The 20,556-nt window shown below is 41.0% G+C and overlaps 1 protein-coding gene across 1 annotated transcript in view; it reads right to left on the bottom strand.

The window, feature by feature from the left end:
- INSRR (insulin receptor related receptor) overlaps positions 1-20,556 on the bottom strand; it is a 212,371-nt gene that overhangs the window by 53,673 nt on the left and 138,142 nt on the right. The window contains exons 10-12 of the mRNA XM_068253492.1: positions 17,525-17,705; positions 12,486-12,527; positions 6,182-6,456 (exon numbers count right to left, since the gene is read on the bottom strand). Of these exons, the coding sequence (XP_068109593.1) occupies positions 6,182-6,456; positions 12,486-12,527; positions 17,525-17,705 (498 nt within the window). The remainder of the gene's footprint in view (positions 1-6,181; positions 6,457-12,485; positions 12,528-17,524; positions 17,706-20,556) is intronic.

Genomic DNA, 20,556 nt, shown 5'->3' with positions numbered 1-20,556 from the left:
CTGAACAGACAGAGCTGAGATTTGAACTCTGGTCTCCTGTGTCAGAGGCAGAGCCCTTAACCATTACACCATGCAGCCACTGCTTACGGATATGTAGCCAGACATGGCCTTGTTTTTTGTGTTCAACAGTTGTCCAAAGAGAACCCCAGATAGCCAGGTAGATTCATATCTCTCTCTCTCTCTCTCTCTCTCTCTCTAGTAGGGATGGTCACCGCTTTCCGCGGAATTGTATTTTTGAGCATAAATAGATTGAGCATAAATGGTACATGCTAGGCTGGCTTCAGCATGTAGTGTTGGTGAGAGAGAGAGAGAGAGATGAATCTACCTGGCTATCTGGGGTTCTCTTTGAACAACTGTTGAACACAAAAGACAAGGCCATGTCTGGCTACATATCCGTAAGCAGTGGCTGCATGGTGTAATGGTTAAGGGCTCTGCCTCTGACACAGGAGACCAGAGTTCAAATCTCAGCTCTGTCTGTTTAGCAAGCCAGCACCTATTCAGTAGGAGACCTTAGGCAAGTCTTCCTAACACTGCTACTGCCTATAGAGCATGCCCTAGTGGCTGCAGCTCTGGTGCTTTGAGTCCGCCAGGAGAAAAGTTTGATATAAAAGGTTATTTGTCTTGTCTACTTTTTCTATTGCATTGAGCATAAATGTTAAATTTTAGGCCAGCTTCAGTTACTACTGTTGTGGTACAGTGGTTAGGGTGCTTGCCCACCACACAGTGAGACCCAGGTTCAAATCCCAGCCAATGTGAGTTGGCTTTTATGCTACAAATCCTTAAAGGGAACCTAAACGGAGAAGGATATGGATTTTTCCTTTTAAAATAATACCAGTTGCCTGAATCGCCTGCTGATCCTGTGTCTCTAATACTTTTAGCCACAGCCCCTGAACAAGCATGCAGATCAGGTGCTCTGACTGAAGTAAGACTGGATTAGCTGCATGCTTGTTTCAGGGTGTGATTTAGGCACTATTGCAGTCACAAAGATCAGCTGGACTGCCAGGCAACTGGTATGGTTTACAGGAAACATCCATATCGCTTTCAGTTAAAGAGAACCTGTACTGAGTAAAATTATTTAAAATAAACACATGAGGTAACTTCAAATGGACATTACATAGTTACCTTGCCATCAGTTCCTCTCAGAAGCTCACCATTCTCTTCTTACTGTGATCCCTTCCAGTTCTGACAACATTTTGTCAGAACTGAAATATATCAGTTGCTGTCAGTTATATATCAGTTGCTGTCAGTTACAGCTGAGAGGAGAACTGATGTGTCCATGTTTCCCTATGGCTCAAGTGGGCGATCTAACAGTTTAACTGTGTGCTGACCAGAAAGCTGTTATGGTGTAATGGCTATTTTCAAAATGGAGGACGGATAATTCCATTGATCACAGTGGACAAACAGGTCGCAGGAGAGGAAAAATAGATTGAGGAGTAGACTACACAGGAGGTAAGTATGACTTGTGTATGTTTATTTTGACTTTTAATTTCAGTTCAGGTTTTCTTTAAGGTTCCCTTTAAGCAACCTAATGTTTCTATTGCATTGAGCGTAAATGGTAAATTTTAGGCCAGCTTCAGTTACTACTGTAGTGGTACAGTGGTTAGGGTGACTTGCCCACCACACAGTGAGATCTGGGTTCGATTCCCAGCCATGGTATGATGTGAACTGGTTTTTGAAATAGTATAATTCCCTGGCAGATGAGACCCTCCTCCCTCCGGTAGGAGGGAGGAGGTAATAGGCAGGAGGGTGGGAGGAGTTCGCCTCCCCATTGAAGTCTATTGCAGTTCGCAAACTTTTTCTGGAAAATATCTCCAAGGGACAAATGGCGAGAATACGTAAAAACTGTACAGAGGAAAGCCAATTTAAACAAGAAGCAATAACACTCAAAGAAAAATTTCTGGAGGGCAATTGACAGAATGATATAGACAAAGCAATGCAGATTATGGGAGACATGGATAGGGAGGAATTGCTTAAGAAAAAATCCAAAATACCAACAGATTAACACGAAATGTGCATTAGTCTGCAATACCATACGAATAATAAAAGGACACAGAGCATTATAAGGAAACATTGGAATGTCCTTAGGAGGGATAAGGCATTAACTATAACAATATTTATATAGCGCTTTTCTCCCTGGGGACTCAAAGCGCTGTGACCCTGCATTATGCAGTCTCAAAGACTAGGGAAAAGAGGTGAGTTTTTAGCCTTTTTTTAAAGCGGTACAGAGAAGGAGCCTCTCGTACTGATTGTGGAAGTGAGTTCCATAGAGTAGGGGCTGCATAGGAAAAGGCCCGAGCACCAAATGTTAAGTGTATCCTGGGAATAACCAGCTTCATCTTGTTGGCAGAGCGGAGGGTGCGTGGAGGGTCATAAAGTTCCAATAGATCCGCTATGTACTTGGGTCCCATGTGGTGTAGAGCCTTGAATGTCAGCAGGCAGATCTTAAAATTGATTCTCCATTTTACTGGCAACCAGTGAAGAGTTTGCAGTACTGGGGTGATGTGTGAGCTGCGGGGGGCATTGGCTAGGAGTGTGGCTGCAGCATTCTGTACTAGCTGTAAGGGGCGCAGAACCTTATTATGTACTATTATCCCCGAAGCACTATCCTTTATATTTAGGAAAGCTAGCACGGTAGGCTTGAAGATAGCCACGGCAACCAGTGAAGGGGGCAAAAGTACCAAACTTGGAGAAGGTTTTGTAAGATGTGGAAAATGCGTTAACTGCAGAGACACTAGAGGTTATAATAAGATCACGGAGATCGCCACAGAACACGGTCCTGTGAAGATTAATCAACTAATCGCATGTGACACAAGAGGAATAATCTATTGTATTATGTGTCCATGTGGCAGATTATGTAGGCAGAACCAAACGATTACTTAGAGAAAGGGTAGGGGAACATCTTAAGAATATGAAGAACGGATGGGAAGGACACCCCTCATCGAGACACTACAGGGAAAAGCACAACTGCAGAGTCCATGAGACTAAATTTATAGGTCTGGAAATAGTAAACAGAGACCCTAGGGGGGGGTGACTACATAGCCAAAATGTCCAATAGGGAAAGCTTTTGGATCTTAAGTCTAAAAATACTATGGCTCCTAGGGGACTGAATGCAGAATTTGAAATATTCGGGTTCCTGTGAATGTATGTGGCTGTACCAGACCTACCCAATGTGGCAGACCATCTATATGTGCACAACATTATTTGTTCCCCCTCCCACATCCTACCCTTAGTATAAATGTGTTGCACTCCCCATCTCTCCGTTTATATGCTAGCATATATGCTTACTACATGTTTTATAAGCTTGTGCCATATATGCCCTGTAGGTACCATCATGTCCCTGTTCTCGCCTTACTTTTTCACCTCCAAGAACGTACAAATATGCACTATGAGGTAATCTGAATACAGAACATATGCAGAACTTATGCAATCCAGGCATTAATGAAGAACAGGCACACTATGACCCAGGAGAGACCAGATCTGAAAGATGGGAGGGGTCAGCAGCATATATCAGCCTTGGTGCGGCTGATCACTTCATAACTGGCTTCGATAAAGGTGGCCGTAGACCGCCGAAACGCGTTAGCCCTTCCACACACTCCCCACCGTCCATTACTGCATAGAAGTGAGGATTCTACAACCAGACGCAGTACGCATACTATCCTTAACTAGCCGCAACCTAGCTGCAACCTAGCAACGAAGGACGCAAGGAGTTGGTGACGTCACCGGTAGTGAATCAGCCGCTACCCGGAACTACTGCACCCGATCACTGCCGAATGAAGGGATTGATCGCGGATACAGTTTGCAAGCTGAACGGTGTCATTGAGCTACCGGCCGGAGCTCTGATACACGGACTGGACCCCCCGCCAACTCCTCAATAGCTACTAACGCCAGGACGTGAGTATACCTACTACAACTCCACAACGGCGATATCCCTGGACTGAGGAAGGAGGTGAGTCCCTCGACACTTTACAATCTTGGATAGAGCCTACTAACTGGTGATTATAGGTGCATATCAAGTCCAAAGACTCACCTTATGCCAGGATATATTGACCAGTGCTAATAGCCACCTATGAGACATTGCATCTACCCATATTGGGATACACCATCCTTTTCTATTTCCTGTGGGGGTCAACCCTATAACAACCTACAATCAAAATAACTTTTAGGACACTGGTGTATTACTATTCCTTTTTTAATTTTATATTTTTATATTTTATTGGTATTCCCAAATTATCCCAAAACTTTTTTCCAGTTTTTAACTTTTTGCACTTTGGAAGGTCTGTGGATGACTAGCAGTTCGAATGAGACAGTTATATATAATGATTGTTTGATATGCATGTATTGCTGGAGGCATAAATTGATCACACATTGACCATGGGCTTGATTCACAAAGCCGTGCTGTTTAGCACGGGTGTGCTAAACAGTTAGCACGTGAAGTGCCGTTCCGCGATTCGCGCTATCATGGACTTTTGCGCGCGCAATTTGCTGCGATACTGTGGAATATTGACTCATCTTTATGTGATAGATGTTATTATATATATTATATGTATTGTATTAATAAACCATCAGTTGTTTTATTGAATCCCAACTTAGTTGAATGGTACCTGTTATTGGTTGATTGATATAGGATATAATTGGTTGATTGATTTATGATACCACTTAGACCCAGCGCAACTGGTTCTTGTTTACTCAAAACAACATACAGTACTAACAAAAAAAGGCAAATGCAATGTGATTGACATGCACATAGTGTAGAAAAGGCTTAAAGGATACGTCCAAGGTCCCTGAAAAACAAAAATCCACTTACCTGGAGCTTCCTCCAGCCCCTGGAAGCCATCCTGTGCACTCGCCACAGCTCCGGTGGCTCCCGGTGTCCTCCGGTGCAGATGTTCTGCGTCTGCGCAGTACAGACTTGATGACGTCGGCGCGACCACTTGAGCCGCATGTTGGAGCGCAGAAGTAGCCGACTGGGATGCTGACCTGGCAAGGTCTGCATCTGTACAAGAGGAGACCGGGAGCCACAGGAGCTGCGGCAAGGGTACAGGATGGCTGAAAGGGGCTGGAGGAAGACACAGGTAAGTGGATTTTTGTTTTTTAGGGACTTTGGACGTATCCTGTAAAAGCGGACCTGAATTCTTGCACAGGACACAAGGAAAAAAACTGAGAAATGCACCGTGTGTTTTTAGAGATAAGAGCCTGTCTTATTCCCCTTCATCTGTAAGTAATCACAAGTGTAATTTGAGCTCTCAGTTGTGTCAGCACAGAAATTCAGCAGTCACGACAGACGCAGCTTTCTTTGCTTGCATGAAACCAGGAAGTAGACACTGCAAATTTATTTTAGGAGTTCTGTACGCTGTAATAAATAAATGTTTTTTTAAAGGTGGTTATGCTGTTGCTTATTTTCAGAGCAGAGAGGAAGTTCTGAGTTATGATCCGCTTTAACCTTTCCTTTCAATGAATGTACAGTGCAGATGGTAACAAAGAGAATCGAATGCCAGCAATTAGCAGAGACATTGGAAAGCTGTCTCCACCCACAATCTCTAGATACTTGTTGTTGTAGGGGTACAATAGCATTTAGGGTTTTTTTTCCCCTTTTAATAGCTTTTTAAGGGAATGGAAGCTGGGGCAGCAGACCTGAATTCAGAACTTCCTCTCTGCTCTAAAAATATGCAACAGCATAACCACTTTAAAGAAAACCATTTCTTTGTTAAAGCTGACAAATCCTGCAATAAATATGCAATATATCTACATTTTGATAACATCCTAGGTTTACGGATTAGCTGCTTTGCCGTGGCAGAGGAGATCCCTGAGCTGAGATCAAATGACAGTGGCGATTAGTCACAGATGAGGGGGAATTAGTATAAAAGCTCTAAATACATACAGGGTGTGTTTCTTTATATTTTCCTTCTGTCCTGTGCAAGAGTTCAGATCCACTTTAAAAAGGAAAATGATTGCTAGAGAAGGTCAAATTCAGCCAAATGATTTCCTTTTCCTCCAAACAGAAGTGGCTGTAATGTAGGGTCAACCTGTACAGGCATGACTACCAGTTTCAGGCACAACGATTAGGTGATGACAGTAATGTCTGTATGGCGATTAAAGCAATTTTAGTGCTTACAGGCTATCATTTTTATTTGTGCTTCCCAGTTCCCACACCCCTTAAAAGGAAATTTCCTAAGATACTTACGGTCAGGCATAGTTCTAGCGAAAACAAAAGTAGCAGCACTACACCCGACAGTGTCCGCTGCATGGTTGCAGGCATGGATGTCAATCCGATACTGAGTGAAGTGTCTGAGGTTGGATATCACCATTCTGTCACGGAAGATCTTGTCCTTGTAGGTGTAAGGCTTGGAGTCTGTACCATTGCTGTTGGTGGCATGGCTGACTGCCCCCTCCATCAAGGATGTGTTCATGTGACCATCTCCCAATATTCCCAATACATCTCTTCTTATTTTAGGAGACCTTCAAAAACAAAAGCCACTTACAAGTCTGTAGCCTTCAGTGGTAGATACCTTAATTTCTCTCTTCAACACACTGGACAGATTCTAAAATTATTAAAGTTTTCTAAGATAACTCCAACTATTGCTGACATTGCTGTTAGGAATAGATCATGAAAACCTCCAACTTTAGGTGAAACAATGATATGTAGTATGTACATCTTACAAAGAAATCAATGTTTTGAATCATTATCTGGAATATTAACTCACATATTATACAGAATAGTAAAATGATTTACATGCACTCTTTATTGTCATTACCAACTTTCCTTTAAGAAAACCTGTACTGGGCAGGAACAAAAAGTTAGATACATACCTAGATAGAGGGAGGCCTCTGGATAGTCCAGAGGATTCCCTTCTCTACACCACCGGGACCCTCTGCCAATTCGTGGTCATTTTTCCCTTCCTTAAAGGTACTCCGAGTACCTCTCATGGGTATGCCTTTAAGCCAGACGACTTCCAAAGTCATGCTATGACCCTTCTGGAGAAGCCTCTTTCAATGGCCATGTGTGTCACTTCCTCTTCCTGCTTCATTCAGTGATGCACTTCTCTAACAGAGAAGACAGGGGTGACCTGGAAGTTATAACATAGCCAAGATGGCAGCCGCATTTTTTAACGAAAACTATTTGTCGTAGAATTGAGATTCAGGCATCAAATGGAAGAGGAGAGCACAAGCTACAGAAAGGTATGCATCCTTAAGTATTTGCAGTACTGGTCGGAGTCTTTTTAAAGGTATACCCATGAGAGGTGCTCAGAGTCGCGTTAACCAATGTGGCTGTACTCTGCTTGCACATGTATGGCTGCACCTGGGCAGTAGCACGCATCGGCTTGTGGACAAGTGGCTTTTCTTAGCTATACTCACACAGGAGTGAAGCAATAAGAACAGATCAGACAAGCTCTTGTTGGTGGGGTTGCTCTTACAGAGTAGCTATGCACAGGGCTAATTTAAATTTTGATGCTGATCAGCTACAAATATGTAGCTACTCTGTAAGAGCAACCCTACTTGTCATATGTTCAGAGGCTCCAAGCATGGCAAAGGCAGGGTCATAGAGGATATTGGAAGCCTCTACACTATCCAGAGGCTCCACTCTACCTAGGTAAATGTGTAACTTTTTGTTCAGCAAGTTCATGTTCACTTTATGCCCAATACACACATCCAGTCCTGAGTGCCCAATTTAACTACTTCCAGTAGTATGAAGTCCAACAGATTTTGAATACTTTGAACACATTGTGTAAGATAAGCTCTCATATTACCTGGAAGTGGTAAATTGTCCAATCAAAATTAGATATGCATGCAACTTAAAAACACAGAGCTCTACTGAAGAGCTCCTCTATGGACTGCTAGCTGCTGCTCTGATATTTTAATAATAGATGTTGAACGCCTCCCAGGTGTGGACTACAGTATCATAACATTTTACATTCTTCAGAACCATGAGACAGTCGTCTCTGAATCTACCACCATCTAGTCCATACTGTGGAGTTCAAAGCTTACCACCAGTTGATGAAATAGTGCAGGTGTGAAAAAAAAAAAAGAGTAACAAAGGCTGCTGTTCTGAGCAGCTAACTACTTATGCAGCAAGATAGAGGTTTATGGGAAGTCTCATGGCAGCAGTTCTCTGAACAACACTGCTTCCAAGGTTGCAAAGAAGAACAATTTGAGCTTACTGTAATTTGTGGAGTTCTTAGTGAGCTGCAAATTAAAATTCAATACCAGTGGCGTAGCAATAGGGGGTGCAAAGGTTGCGACCGCATCAGGGCCCTTGGGCTAGAGGGGCCCCAAGGGGCCAAACCTAACAGTATTAGCTCTTTATTGGTCCTGTGCTGATAATCACTTCTTAGATGCTTCTTGCACCTCCAACACTGTGGTTGTCCTTGATTGGTTTTGGTGTGTCGTATGAATTGTTATCTATAGAGTGCTTGGGGGCCCCAATGTAAACCTTGCACTGGGGCCCACCGCTTCTCAGCTACGCCACTGTCCAATACAATAACGGAATTGCAAAAAGACTTGCAACAATCTAATTTCATGGCAACTGTACAACAAAAAGTTGCATTTCTCTTATAAAAGCAGAAATAAAGGTCTCAAAGCAATAATATAGATATTCACATTTTTGCATAAATCATGAAAAATATTGTTTAGACATAAAGCTTTTCCCATTCGCTTAATGAGCATATAAATATTACAATAAGACTTCAGATTTAGTAAACTACGAGTCAGTATTAAGCCAAGGAGCTCCAAATAACACTCACAGATAGATATGTAAAAGGTCCATAGATACATATTTGAGATTGTAGTTACATTTTTGGAAAGCCACATGGTATTGCCATATGGCAAAGCTATTTGACTCCAGTCCTAGAGAGTCATATCCATGCCACTGCTTATGGTGGACAGGGAAATGGAGAAATATGTTCTACTTGATGAACCACACCTTTCCCGATTCAGTTCCATCAATTATTTTGAGCTATGCCGAAATTGTATGAGGACTTCGGTCCTCAAGGACTGGAGTTGGACAGCACCACTCTATGGTATTAGATATTTAAGGTTACAAAAGCCTAATACAAAGTTAGCAATAATATAATTGGATTAATGAACAGAAAAGTTAGCTCTGTGCTTCTCTCCTCAAAGTAAAATGGAGTAGATATGCAAGTTTCCATTCTTCCTGGTGCTTTTGTTGCAAAGGACTGTCCCAAACACAGGCAAGCACAAACGTTCTTTAAAAAATCAAGTTTGTGTACTAGCCCCCTGCCATGAAGCCCCCTGCCCCCCTTTAATCTAAGGCCTAACCTCTTTGTCCGCCATTACATGGCTAGTGCAAAAGGCGGTTACAAGTCAAGTATTATATGACCCCGCCATAGGAGATCTCTCTCCTATGTCACCTGTGAAAAATCTCAAGCCATACTTCTCCCCTAGTAAATTTGCATTCTCAATCTCAACATTTTACTGAAACTTTTACATATGTATTTGTAAATGTTATTGTCTTTTAAGCAAAGCAGGAAGGTATTATTTTAAGACACTGTCCTTCAGGCAGCTCAAATTATAAACTTTGTATTGCTACAAAAATCTTAAAGGCTCATCTAATAATGCAGAGAGTCAGAGGCCCTTATTCAAATTCCTTTTTCTCCTAAGTTTTCACCTAGGAGATACATTTTCATCTCCTGTTTAAAATAATTTTTCAGCACTCTGCAACTGAAAAAGAACCAAAAAAAGGAGATGACAAGGCACTACCAAAATTAGTCTGAGTATTTTCTTGGTTGCTGCTGGCTAAAAAAAAAAAATATTGATTAAGTGTGAAAATATCACCCAGAAAAAAAAAAAACTTAGGAGAAACAGTGAACTGAATAAGTGTCAGAATCTGCAGGAAATTTAAATCGGATTGGCTTATGTGAGTTACCTCACTTGGTTAAAAATAATTCTTTGTGTCAGTTTGTTATAACAGTTTATGCCTCGGGATGCCGTTTGGTACAGGCAAGATAACCCAACAGAGCGATCGGGTGCGAACTAGAGAATAGGCACTGCTTAATAGGCAATTGGCAACCTGTTCAGTTGTGGTAAAGGTACAGTTGATGGCATCTGCAATTTTGAGTTTTCAAAAAAGCCTAAAGCCTGTCTGACACAAGTGGCCTATGGCAAGCCTACCCTTGACCACTATTGTTCAATATCTCCATTAAGCAAGCCTATAAACCATCTGAACTACCCTTGTAACATATTGGCCTCAATTCTAGTAGCTATGTGCGTTAAATTTGTTTCGGTCGGTAAAATATCTCATGCGATATTTTCCGTGTTTTTTAGCAATTCTGAAAGATTTTTCTGCATTTCTGAACATGCGGTAAAACGTGCGGATAATGCAGAAAGTGCATTAAAAAGTGTGTTACTTCAGTGGTAAACATGCGGTAAGTAAATAATAGCAGCCTTTAATAGTCTTTCACAAGTTAGGACAGTCTATGGAAGATTTTTGTTTGTTTGTTTATTTATTTTTTTGGGGTGAGGTGTATTGGATTATGTAGCAACCTATGAAAAATATATTTAAAGGCATCCCCTATTAAAAACAAAAAAAAAAAAGCCAGTGAATATTTGGAGTTTTATTTCTACAATTCTTTTCTATTACACAGCATAAATAGGAGCCCCACTAAAAACTGCAAAATGCGTACAAACTGACATTACCGCCAGTAGGTAAAAGTAGGCAGGTCTTAAACTGATCGGTAAATGATGTGCTAACGTGCCCCCTAATTTCCAGGAGAATAGCGATTATTTGGGGTAAAATTTATGCAAATTACAACACAAATGACTGCATAATTTACCGCAGGTGGTAATTTATGACTAAAATTTACCGCATGAGGTAAAACATGACTAAAACCTACCAGAATTGCTAAAAGTCATGAGCGCATGCAGTAATTTACCATACATGCGTCAATTTGCTTGAAAACCCTACCAGAATTGAGGTAATTGAAATCACAATTTCAAATGATTAACCATTGTATTAGATATATTGTTTCTAGAGAATACTCAGACAGCTCTTGGTGACCCAGATCCACCTGGTGCACAAGGTTCAGGTGGGGAAATTTGAATTTCAGACTGTTGTATGTGCATCTGCACACCATCATCCCCACTGTGCTTTAGCAAGCCTGACTTAAAGGGGCAGTATTGCAAAACTAGGGCTTTTTACTTCATTATATATAAGTTATGTGCAATTGGAGCAATACTTTAAACATGTTTAGTGGCTGAACAAATGTAATTCGTACACTGCCATTACCTATTTGCAGCAAGGGAGCCACGTCAGAACAAACATTTACTGACGCCGCTGTTTGGGATGGCATATTTCCCCCTTTAGTCATTAGAAATAGGATCCTCCACCTTATAACTGCACTCTCGTGCAGTTCTTCAGCACATGTGAGCCGCATGACGGCACCGCATGTCACAGATCCTAATGCTGCATGCCGAGGCCCCTTCACCACTGCTAGCAAGGACACTGACACCTATTGCTGTCCGTTGCTGTGGTTACCAGCTTTCACCTCTGCGCAAGATTCTGGCGGCAGCACCGAGCAGACACGAGCTGTAGTTGTGTCCTGTAGCATCTGACATTACGATTAAAGTTGTTGTTTTTTTATTCACAAGGCAAGCATTTTTAGAAGGAAAGCGGTAAAAATGTAACTCTCTCATTCTAAAAATGCTTGCCTCGTGAATAAAAAAAACAACTTTAATGTCAGATGCTAGCAGGACACAGCTACAGCTCGTGTCTGCTCGGTGCTGCCGCCAGAATCTTGCGCAGAACTGAAAGCTGGTAACCACAGCAATGGACAGCAATAGGTGTCTGTGTCCTTGCCAGCAGCGGTGTAGGGGCCTCAGCAGGCAGCATTAGGATCTGTGACGTGCGGTGCAATTATGCGGCTCACATGAGTTGAAGAACTGCACAAGAGTGAAGTTACAAGGTGGAGGATCCTATTTCTAACGACTAAAGGGGGAAATATAATGCCATCCCAAACAGCTGATTTAGCTGCCTCCTACAGCATAATGGTATAGTCTAAATCGGCATCAGTAAATGTTTCTTCTGACGTGGCTCCCTTGCTGCAAATAGGTAATGCCAGTGTACTTATTACATTTGTTCAGCCACTAAACAGGTTTAAAGTATTGCTCCACTTGTACATAACTTATATGTAATGAAGTAAAAAGCACTATTTTCGCAATACTGCCCCTTTAAGTAAGTAATCAAGTCTAATTCCTCTAGTGATACAGAATCACTATCTAGCCTACTGTGTGTTAACTATGCTACCTGTTAGAGCTATGGTAGATGTTGCAATAAACAGCCTTCCAGTAAATAAGAGAACTTTAGCTATATGTACCATTGAAAATAGCTTTTCCTTTGTAATCTCTAGTGATTCCAGTGGCCCTAAATTGTACAATTTTTCTTGATTTTATTCTTTTGAGCCTATGCCTTGGGACTTGGTGTACCACAACTGAAGGGGTTAACCTAGCTTTCATTAAAATGCCATCTAGCTCACCTTTGAGAATTCTTGTTGATTAAAGTCACTTTCCAAGGAGGCCTATAAACAAATAAAGTTAAACATTACCAGCATACATTTCTAAGTTGTTTGGTACCTTTCTGCTAAATACTGTTGCCAAAATACTATAGCGCCTTGAAAAAAGTAGTCAGTCCTAGTGTTTGTCCCGTTTTACATTTTTTTATGAAAATGGATGTTTAGGGCTTCAGGGACAATTTATTTAAACAATGTGCCGGGCAGCACAGTGGCATAGTGGTTAGCACTCTGGCCTTGCAGCGCTGGGTCCCCAATTTGAACGCTAGCCAGGTCAACATCTGCAAGGCGTCTGTATGTTCTCCCCGTGTCTGCGTGGGTTTCCTCCGGGCACTCCAGTTTCCTCCCACATCCCAAAAACACATGGATAGGTTAATTTGGCTCCCCCCTAAATTGGCCATAGACTGCAACCCATACACTACACAATAAATACATAAACATAGGACTATGGTAGGGAATTAGATTGTGAGCTCCTCCGAGGGACAGTTAGTGACAAGACTATATACTCTGTACAGCGCTGCGGAAGATGTTGGCACTATATAAATACTAAGAATAATAATAATAAAACACTTTTTTGAAGGTGGGACACAGCCACTATTAAAAAACAAAACCAAAAAACAACCACACATGCATGCATTCCCACAGCAGGATACTCCCCCCACCATGCTTTACTGCGGAGAGGGTTTTTTCCAGGGTGACTGGCATTGTTAGGTTTACTCCACAAATTAGGTTTTCCTTTATGGCTAAAAAGTTTAAGACCTTCTATCATATGTTTGGCATTTATGCGACCGCATGTGGCTGACTTCACAATTTTTTTTTCCCTTTAAGAACATCTAGCATGGAAAATTGTAAAATTTAAATGCATAAATATAAATGTACATTTCTTCCAGAGTAAAATGCACTATAAATTATCTTTTTCCCTATGTCACTTAAAGTTGGTAGTTAAAACCTGACAGGTTTTGGGTTAGTCCATCAACTCAGGGGTGTTTCTCAGTCATTTCTTTATTTGCAAAAGCATTTACTGAACTGCAGTTGCTCACTCAGTCCAACAAAATAGTGTGCAAGTAAGTAGGGAGGCTAACCAATATACTTGTATATCTCCTTCTCCAGGGACTGCTTTTGTAACTAAGTTAATACTATTACTGATAATCCCCAATGACCAGATCAACTAGTCCAAAATCTGTCAGATTTTTACTATGTGCTGCAAGTGGCAGCAGTATATGAGAAAAGCAATTTGCAGTGCATTTTATTCTGGGAAAAATTTACATTTTGTGTGTATGCATTTTACTTTTTTTGTGATAGTGATCCATTAAGCAATAATGTTTTACTGGCTATACTTCCATAAAGCCATAAAATGTGGAGCTACTGTATGTAAGTGGTCTTATGGATAAATACTCCCATCTTCGCGGTGAATCTTTGCATGCCCTTCAAAGTTAGATTTCAAATCTTTGTTGCATTTCTGATTAACTTTCTTCCACAGAATTGGAGTTTTTGTTGGGTTGGGTTGTTATAAGGGATTTAATTGTGCTTCATGGGATATTAAAAATAAGGGACTAAAAAAAATGAATACTAACCTAACTGACTTATCTTTCTTCACAACTGTCCCATATTTGTCTGGAGTGCTCCTTGGCTTTCCTATTGCTTTCTCAGTGACCTTGCAGAGTCAGGAGCCTATCACATGACACATCCTGCAAGTGGGAGTTTTAAAGAGACACTGAAGCGAAATTTTTTTTATGATATAATGATTTGTATGTGTAGTACAGCTAAGAAATAAAACATTAGGATCAGAGACAAAAGTCTAATTGTTTCCAGTACAGGAAGAGTTAAGAAACTCCAGTTGTTATCTCTATGCAAAAAAGCCATTACGCTCTGCAACTTCCAAAGTCATGGAAAGGGCTGTCTTCAATAGTTTACAAGACTGCTCTAAAAAAATCATTTAGAATGTGGAGTAGTGTGTAAACTGCAGATATTAAAGAATGATGCAATGTTATAAAACACACTATATAACTGAAAATAAAAATATGAGACTATTTTCTTTGCAACTAATCCTCTAGTTATTATCTGTACTACACAACCAATTTATTATATTATAATTTTTTTTCGCTTCAGCGTCTCTTTAAATCAGGGGCGTCTCTAGCCATTTTGTCACTCCAGGCGAGAAATCCTGTGGCACCCCCCCCCCCCCCCCCCCGTGATTGCCCCCAGTCCCATACCCCGCACCCCTCATGGTGAACACCACTCCTGTGGTGAACCCCACCCCCAAGACCCCCGAAAATCATAATGCAGCAGTGTTTCACCAGAAAATATACTTATTGCGGCATGGGTTCACCAGAAAATATACTTATTGCGGCATGTACTCGCACACAGTACACACACACACACACTATACACACACACACAGTACACACACTGCACACAACATACTTTAGACACGCACAGCACAGTACACACACTATACACACACACACACACACACACTATACACAGCACACAGTAGACATACACTATACACATACAGAGATAGGAGGAGTGGAGTGAGACTGAGAATAGCCTGAGATGGAGCAGTTTATCTGTATTGCAGTCCCACATTACACAGAGACTAGTTGCTGGTAATAGGACTGCTGTCCCTGCCAGTCTCTTACACAAGTCAGCAAGCAGCCCTCCTGGAGTCTAGGGACTGTCAAAACTTTTCAACCTGTTTAAGACCTTATCTGCACTTGCAGTCATTATAACAATGGGGAGAGACCAGACAGATTTTTTCCCACTGACCCTCCAGACGAATTCTACATCATGCTGTGTATATTTACCAGCTTGCCTGCCCTCTAATTGCACTTTTATCAGCTAGCCTAGTGTTTTACATTGCCTTACATCAACAAACCTGAATACAGCAGACACAGGACCAACCTTAAATCATTGAATGAAAGGCGGCCCGGGGGGAAGTCAATGCCTGGCTGCTACACAGTCTCTACATCCACGCAGTTACCAGTAGCAGAGAGAGAGGGACTGAATTCTCAGGAGTCAGACTCAGGAGCTGATGATGCTGTACTCCTCGGATCCCTGACTAGGATGAGTGCCTTCTCTCACTGACTCATTCATTACTGTGGTTCTTTGAATCATTGAGCTGAAGTCCAGTCAGCCCCGCTGCTGCTGCTGCTGTGTAAACTGACACCTGAGTCAGCTGAGAGGCAGTTCTTCTCTCACTACTCAGTGCAGAAGCGCCCTTGCCTCTTCCTGTCGCCTTAGGCGAAAATTTATAGCTGCCTAATGGCTCAGACGCCTCTGCTTTAAATGATATGAAACCGCCACCTGCCAACTATAAAGTGGCTGTTTAACAGTAAGGCCTCATTCCCACTAGCAAACGCAGACGGCCATGTGATCAGACCACAACGCAAGCCATCTGCATTGTCGTGCATTATGCTGCTGATCCCACTCACAACAGTGAATGGGTCAGCCATGCGTTTTGCCTAAAATGCATGCAGAAGTGTGGTATTGCATCATACCAATTCACAGCATGTAAAGTGTGAACATCAGACAGTGCAGTCTAGGCACTTCAGATGTTCTTGCGTGTTGCACATAACACATATTGCAAAATCTGCTCTAGGGCTGGTGCATCCCTAAGAGCACTTCTGAGCGCTTTTCAAATAACCAGCGCTTTGAAAAGCAAAAGCGCTTGCTTAATGTGTTGCGGCAGCAGCATTGTGATTTTCTTCAAATTCGCAAACGTGCTGCATGTAGCATTTTTTGGGAGCGATTCAACTTGACTGGATGAAACATCGCTCTAAAAATTACTTCACAAAATTGCAATATGCTAAGCGCTAACTATTGCTATTGCGAGTTTGGTGCACACTATAGCCCTCACTGGAACGATTCTGATAATTTCTGTTTGCTTTTTATTTGTCTGCAATCTACACATCTATTTATCATCATTAATTTATAAAGGGTCAATATATTCCATGGCACTGTACAAAGTAAGGAACAAAAATGGGATACAAAATACAGATAGTGGTATACACCAATATACAAAATACAGAGTTGGTACAAAATACAGAATTGGTACAAAATACAGAATTGGTAATCACAGTGATGATCACAATTATGGCAAATACAGCACACTGCAACAAATAAAAAAAGAAAAGGTACCCAGATAGTCTCTAATGCCTTCATGGGTCACCATGGGTGCTACCATCCTATAATATCAGCACTATGGCCAGCACCTACGAAAAATTCTGTGTAATTATAGACCAGCACATACATGCAGGCACGCCTAGCAGACCAGTACTTTACCTCGACACATAGGTACCTATGTCCAAACATACACACACACACAAATGGAGGTTAGAGGTTTCTTCCTAAATTTGCCAAGTTTCTCTGACATTTCTACATAAATATATAATCAGATTATGTGAGAAGAGTGGTGGTGGATCTAGTGCAATTGTCAAGATAGACATTCCCCATTAATCCACATTTAAAACTGAGGATCTTAAAGAATACCCAGAGTACTCACATAAACCCAGAGTCACTATGCATATGGGATGGATTGATTTGTGTCTCTATAAAATGTATAACCTATAGGCTCACTATATATCAGCACTTCTGGATGTGTCTGGCTTTCAGGGGCATAAAGAAATCATTTGCAAATGGGAAACCATAGCTGCTCACTTAATATGGAATTACTGCAAATACTTTCTGTTTCAATAAGGCATTGTATAATTGTATATTCAGATCTCAAAAAAGGCATTTAAATAAAGAGCACACCAGACAGTTCCCCCATGGTGGAAATGGAGTCCGGGATTCCCACACTGCAACCAACATACTAACTCACGCAGAGTTCCAGTGGAATTTGAAACCGCGTTTTTAGACCTGAAGGTAACAATGTAAACCCCTTGCTAAAGTTTCTCCTGATAATCCAAAAACCACAAAACTGAGGAAGGCATGAAATACCAGGAGAATTCACATAGTATATTGGTATGTAGATTACATTAGCTGTGGGTAAATTGAACACTTACTTTGGTATGAAGATTGTGTTCCTCAGAAAGTGCTCAAACTTCTTCTGAAAGAAGTCTTCCTCCTGGTCCTGGAGATTGCCACCATTTTTTTGACATGGGCAGCATTTATCCTCTGAATCCATGTTTTCATCATCATCGTTGTCAAACCTAGTATCTGCACTGCTAGTTGGAAGCTTCAGACCTGGAAGGAACAATTGGACATGGAAAATGTTAGTGATGAGAAACAGAAAAGTGTTCAGTACATTGCTTGACCTATTGAAGCTTTGCAACACCAGTGCCAGTCACACATACCATCGTAATATCCTAGAACTGCCATGGATGGATGCAACTAGGTTGGCATTCTCTCCACATCTCCCACTTTCTTTCTGTAAGCTTGTCAACACTAGCAGTGCTGTGCATAATTTTAAATCAAATGTAGCCTACAAGAGGGGACATAATCCATTTAATGGGTCTCACAGTTATGTACTGAACAGGAGATGGAGATGAGATATTTCATAATCCCAGCCCAAGCAGAAAAAGACTATCATAAACAGCAACCACGGCAGGCATAAGTATGAAGGGATCTTATGGGGATACCATTCGCATCCTTTCTGATGGCTTTTTGCATTTCCAGGTGCATTGATTAGCATAGCAATAGTCTTGGCAGAAGAGCTTGCAGAAAACCTTTTTCCCCTGCTTATGCTTATTGTGGACTCATGTAGACCTTCAATTCAAACAGACCCTACAGTGTGCGCTCCTCAAACAAATCCCTATCTGTTATATCTCTATGTTACTATTAATTGCCTGGATCGCTCCTATATTTAAGTGCGTGTTTCACTTTAAAACAGTCAAATATAAAAAATTATACAGGGCGCTCGACAGCACAAGTCACAAATAAAATTTCCACCAACTGAAACAGAAGTTATATAGATGCATATAAAAGTCCAAAAAAGTCCACTTTTAACTGCCTCTAGGCTCATAGAGGATACACCGGGTGCAGAGAGTCTTCCACAGTTATACAGTAAACAATATGTACGCTCACCAGATGTTAAGCTGCCCTTTCCAGGATCAGCAAATAACGCCTCTGGCCCAGCCAGCATTCAAAGTCTCCTAGATCCGATCTGCTTCCTCTTGTATCCTCACAGCATTAAGGCATAAACAAAGAAACAATGCGATAGTGTAATATCATTTGGTAACAGTATGGCTATAAGGTTCAACCAGATACCAGTGCTCCCAGTTCTTACAGAGACACCACGTGCTCCTTTCACCTAATGCTCAATGGAGCCTCTCACCAGATTTGGTGGCTGACCCAGCACAGACCAGCAAAGCAGGCTTCACAGATATTGATACCAATCCTCCTCCAGCAGAAGCGTCCCTAAGACTCAAACAGTGACCAGCATAGTGTAAAACCGTTTTTTTATTTTAAAATACTAAAATGTAGTGCACTCACAAACATCTATTAGAAATGCGCATATAGAAAGTACTTGAGCTCGTCTAGCGTCCCTCGCTCCTTAGGCTTCTGTTTTAGTTGGTAGAAATTTTATTTGTGACTTGTGCTGTCGAGCGCCCTGTATAATTTTTCATGTAGACCTTCGTTATGAATCGCTGCACTTGTTGTGGGCAGATATAACCCAAGGCCATGTGTCACAGATCTGGCTAGAAATATAGGAGGGAAAAGACCTGTTCTAGTGTGCAACACCAACCTCTCTAAAATAAAGAATCATAACAGCCTGAAAACTGGCATTTTTAGAAGGTCACAAATAGATACTTCCATGCCTCCATGCTATAATATGGCTACACAGTTTGTTAAATGTCTATGTATCACATCACTGAAGACCAATGTTTCACACAAGATACACACTCCAGTACCAGTTTTTATAGAAAGTTTTTGTCTTAAAAACAATTATAAGAACTTCAATATCCCCAGCACACATTGTACTGAAGCCAACATTAATGATTGCTATTGCGCTTGAAAATAACCATCCTTGTAGTTGCTTAATTTAAGAGACACAATAGACGCCATTGACTATTCTTAGAATTTCTAGGTTTTCAAACTACAAAGAGTTCCCAGCTTAATTAAAGACATACAGTACTAGGATTGACGCAACTATTTTTTTTTTAAGTCAACAGTGATGACACTGAAGATATAATGAACAAAAAGACAACAGACCAAAGTTGCTAACATTTTTAAGGTCTGAAAATCACTGGATGATAAGTGATCATAAAAAGTTGATCTGGATTTCAAGAAGAAAAAAAATTCTCTTTTAAAAATGGTTGTAATTAAGACAAATACTCAACCACCTCCATAACACCAACACTCTAATACGTGCATATGCATGTAATTTTACCTTGTATTAGTCCCTGTCAGGAACCAGAATTTGATAAGAACTATCCCTTATAAAAAGTCTACAATATACTCCCTGTGAAAATTACATCACCTGACATGTATAGGTTTGCTAGACGTACTTCATAATTATGCATTAATGCTGTCCAAACTTGACCATGTGCTTTTAACCAAGAATGTTTATTCAAATTGGTTTACATATGGATAAACCATATCTGGTCTGGTACAATTGCAAAGTTCCATTCTGAATGGAAATGTCAAAGTGTCAGTCAACAAACTAAAAGTCAATGGGCACTGCTTCATATAGTAAAGCAAAAAGCCAAAAACTAAAACGCATAAAGGTTTTGGTATAGACATTGTTGGGGAAGTGCCTAAAGCTATCACTTTAGAAGAGAAGACACACTATCAAGAGCATTTCAGGTGAGTAACTTTCTCCAACTTTCTTACCACATGAGTGGTTGGAGAGTTCGTGTCAGCCTACTAATCTGCCCTGCCACATTTTTCCACGTTTTTCTTCATTAAGGCTATAATGTGTATGTATCATAAAAACAAATCAATTTTCTCTGTAGGTTAGGTAGCTCCATTCCAAGAATGATATTACTGAATTACTGAACTTTTTAAGTGCACATTGTAATTCATATTGCGTTTACCTAAGGTTTATTTGTCTGCAGTAAACCTCCCTCCAAAGCAAATAGTGGGAAGGTTAGAA

The sequence above is a fragment of the Hyperolius riggenbachi genome, chromosome 9 (genome assembly GCF_040937935.1).
Source record: "Hyperolius riggenbachi isolate aHypRig1 chromosome 9, aHypRig1.pri, whole genome shotgun sequence".
Lineage (NCBI taxonomy): Eukaryota > Metazoa > Chordata > Amphibia > Anura > Hyperoliidae > Hyperolius > Hyperolius riggenbachi.
Note: the sequence above shows the minus strand (reverse complement) of the source record. Positions and strands in the feature narration are given on the sequence as shown.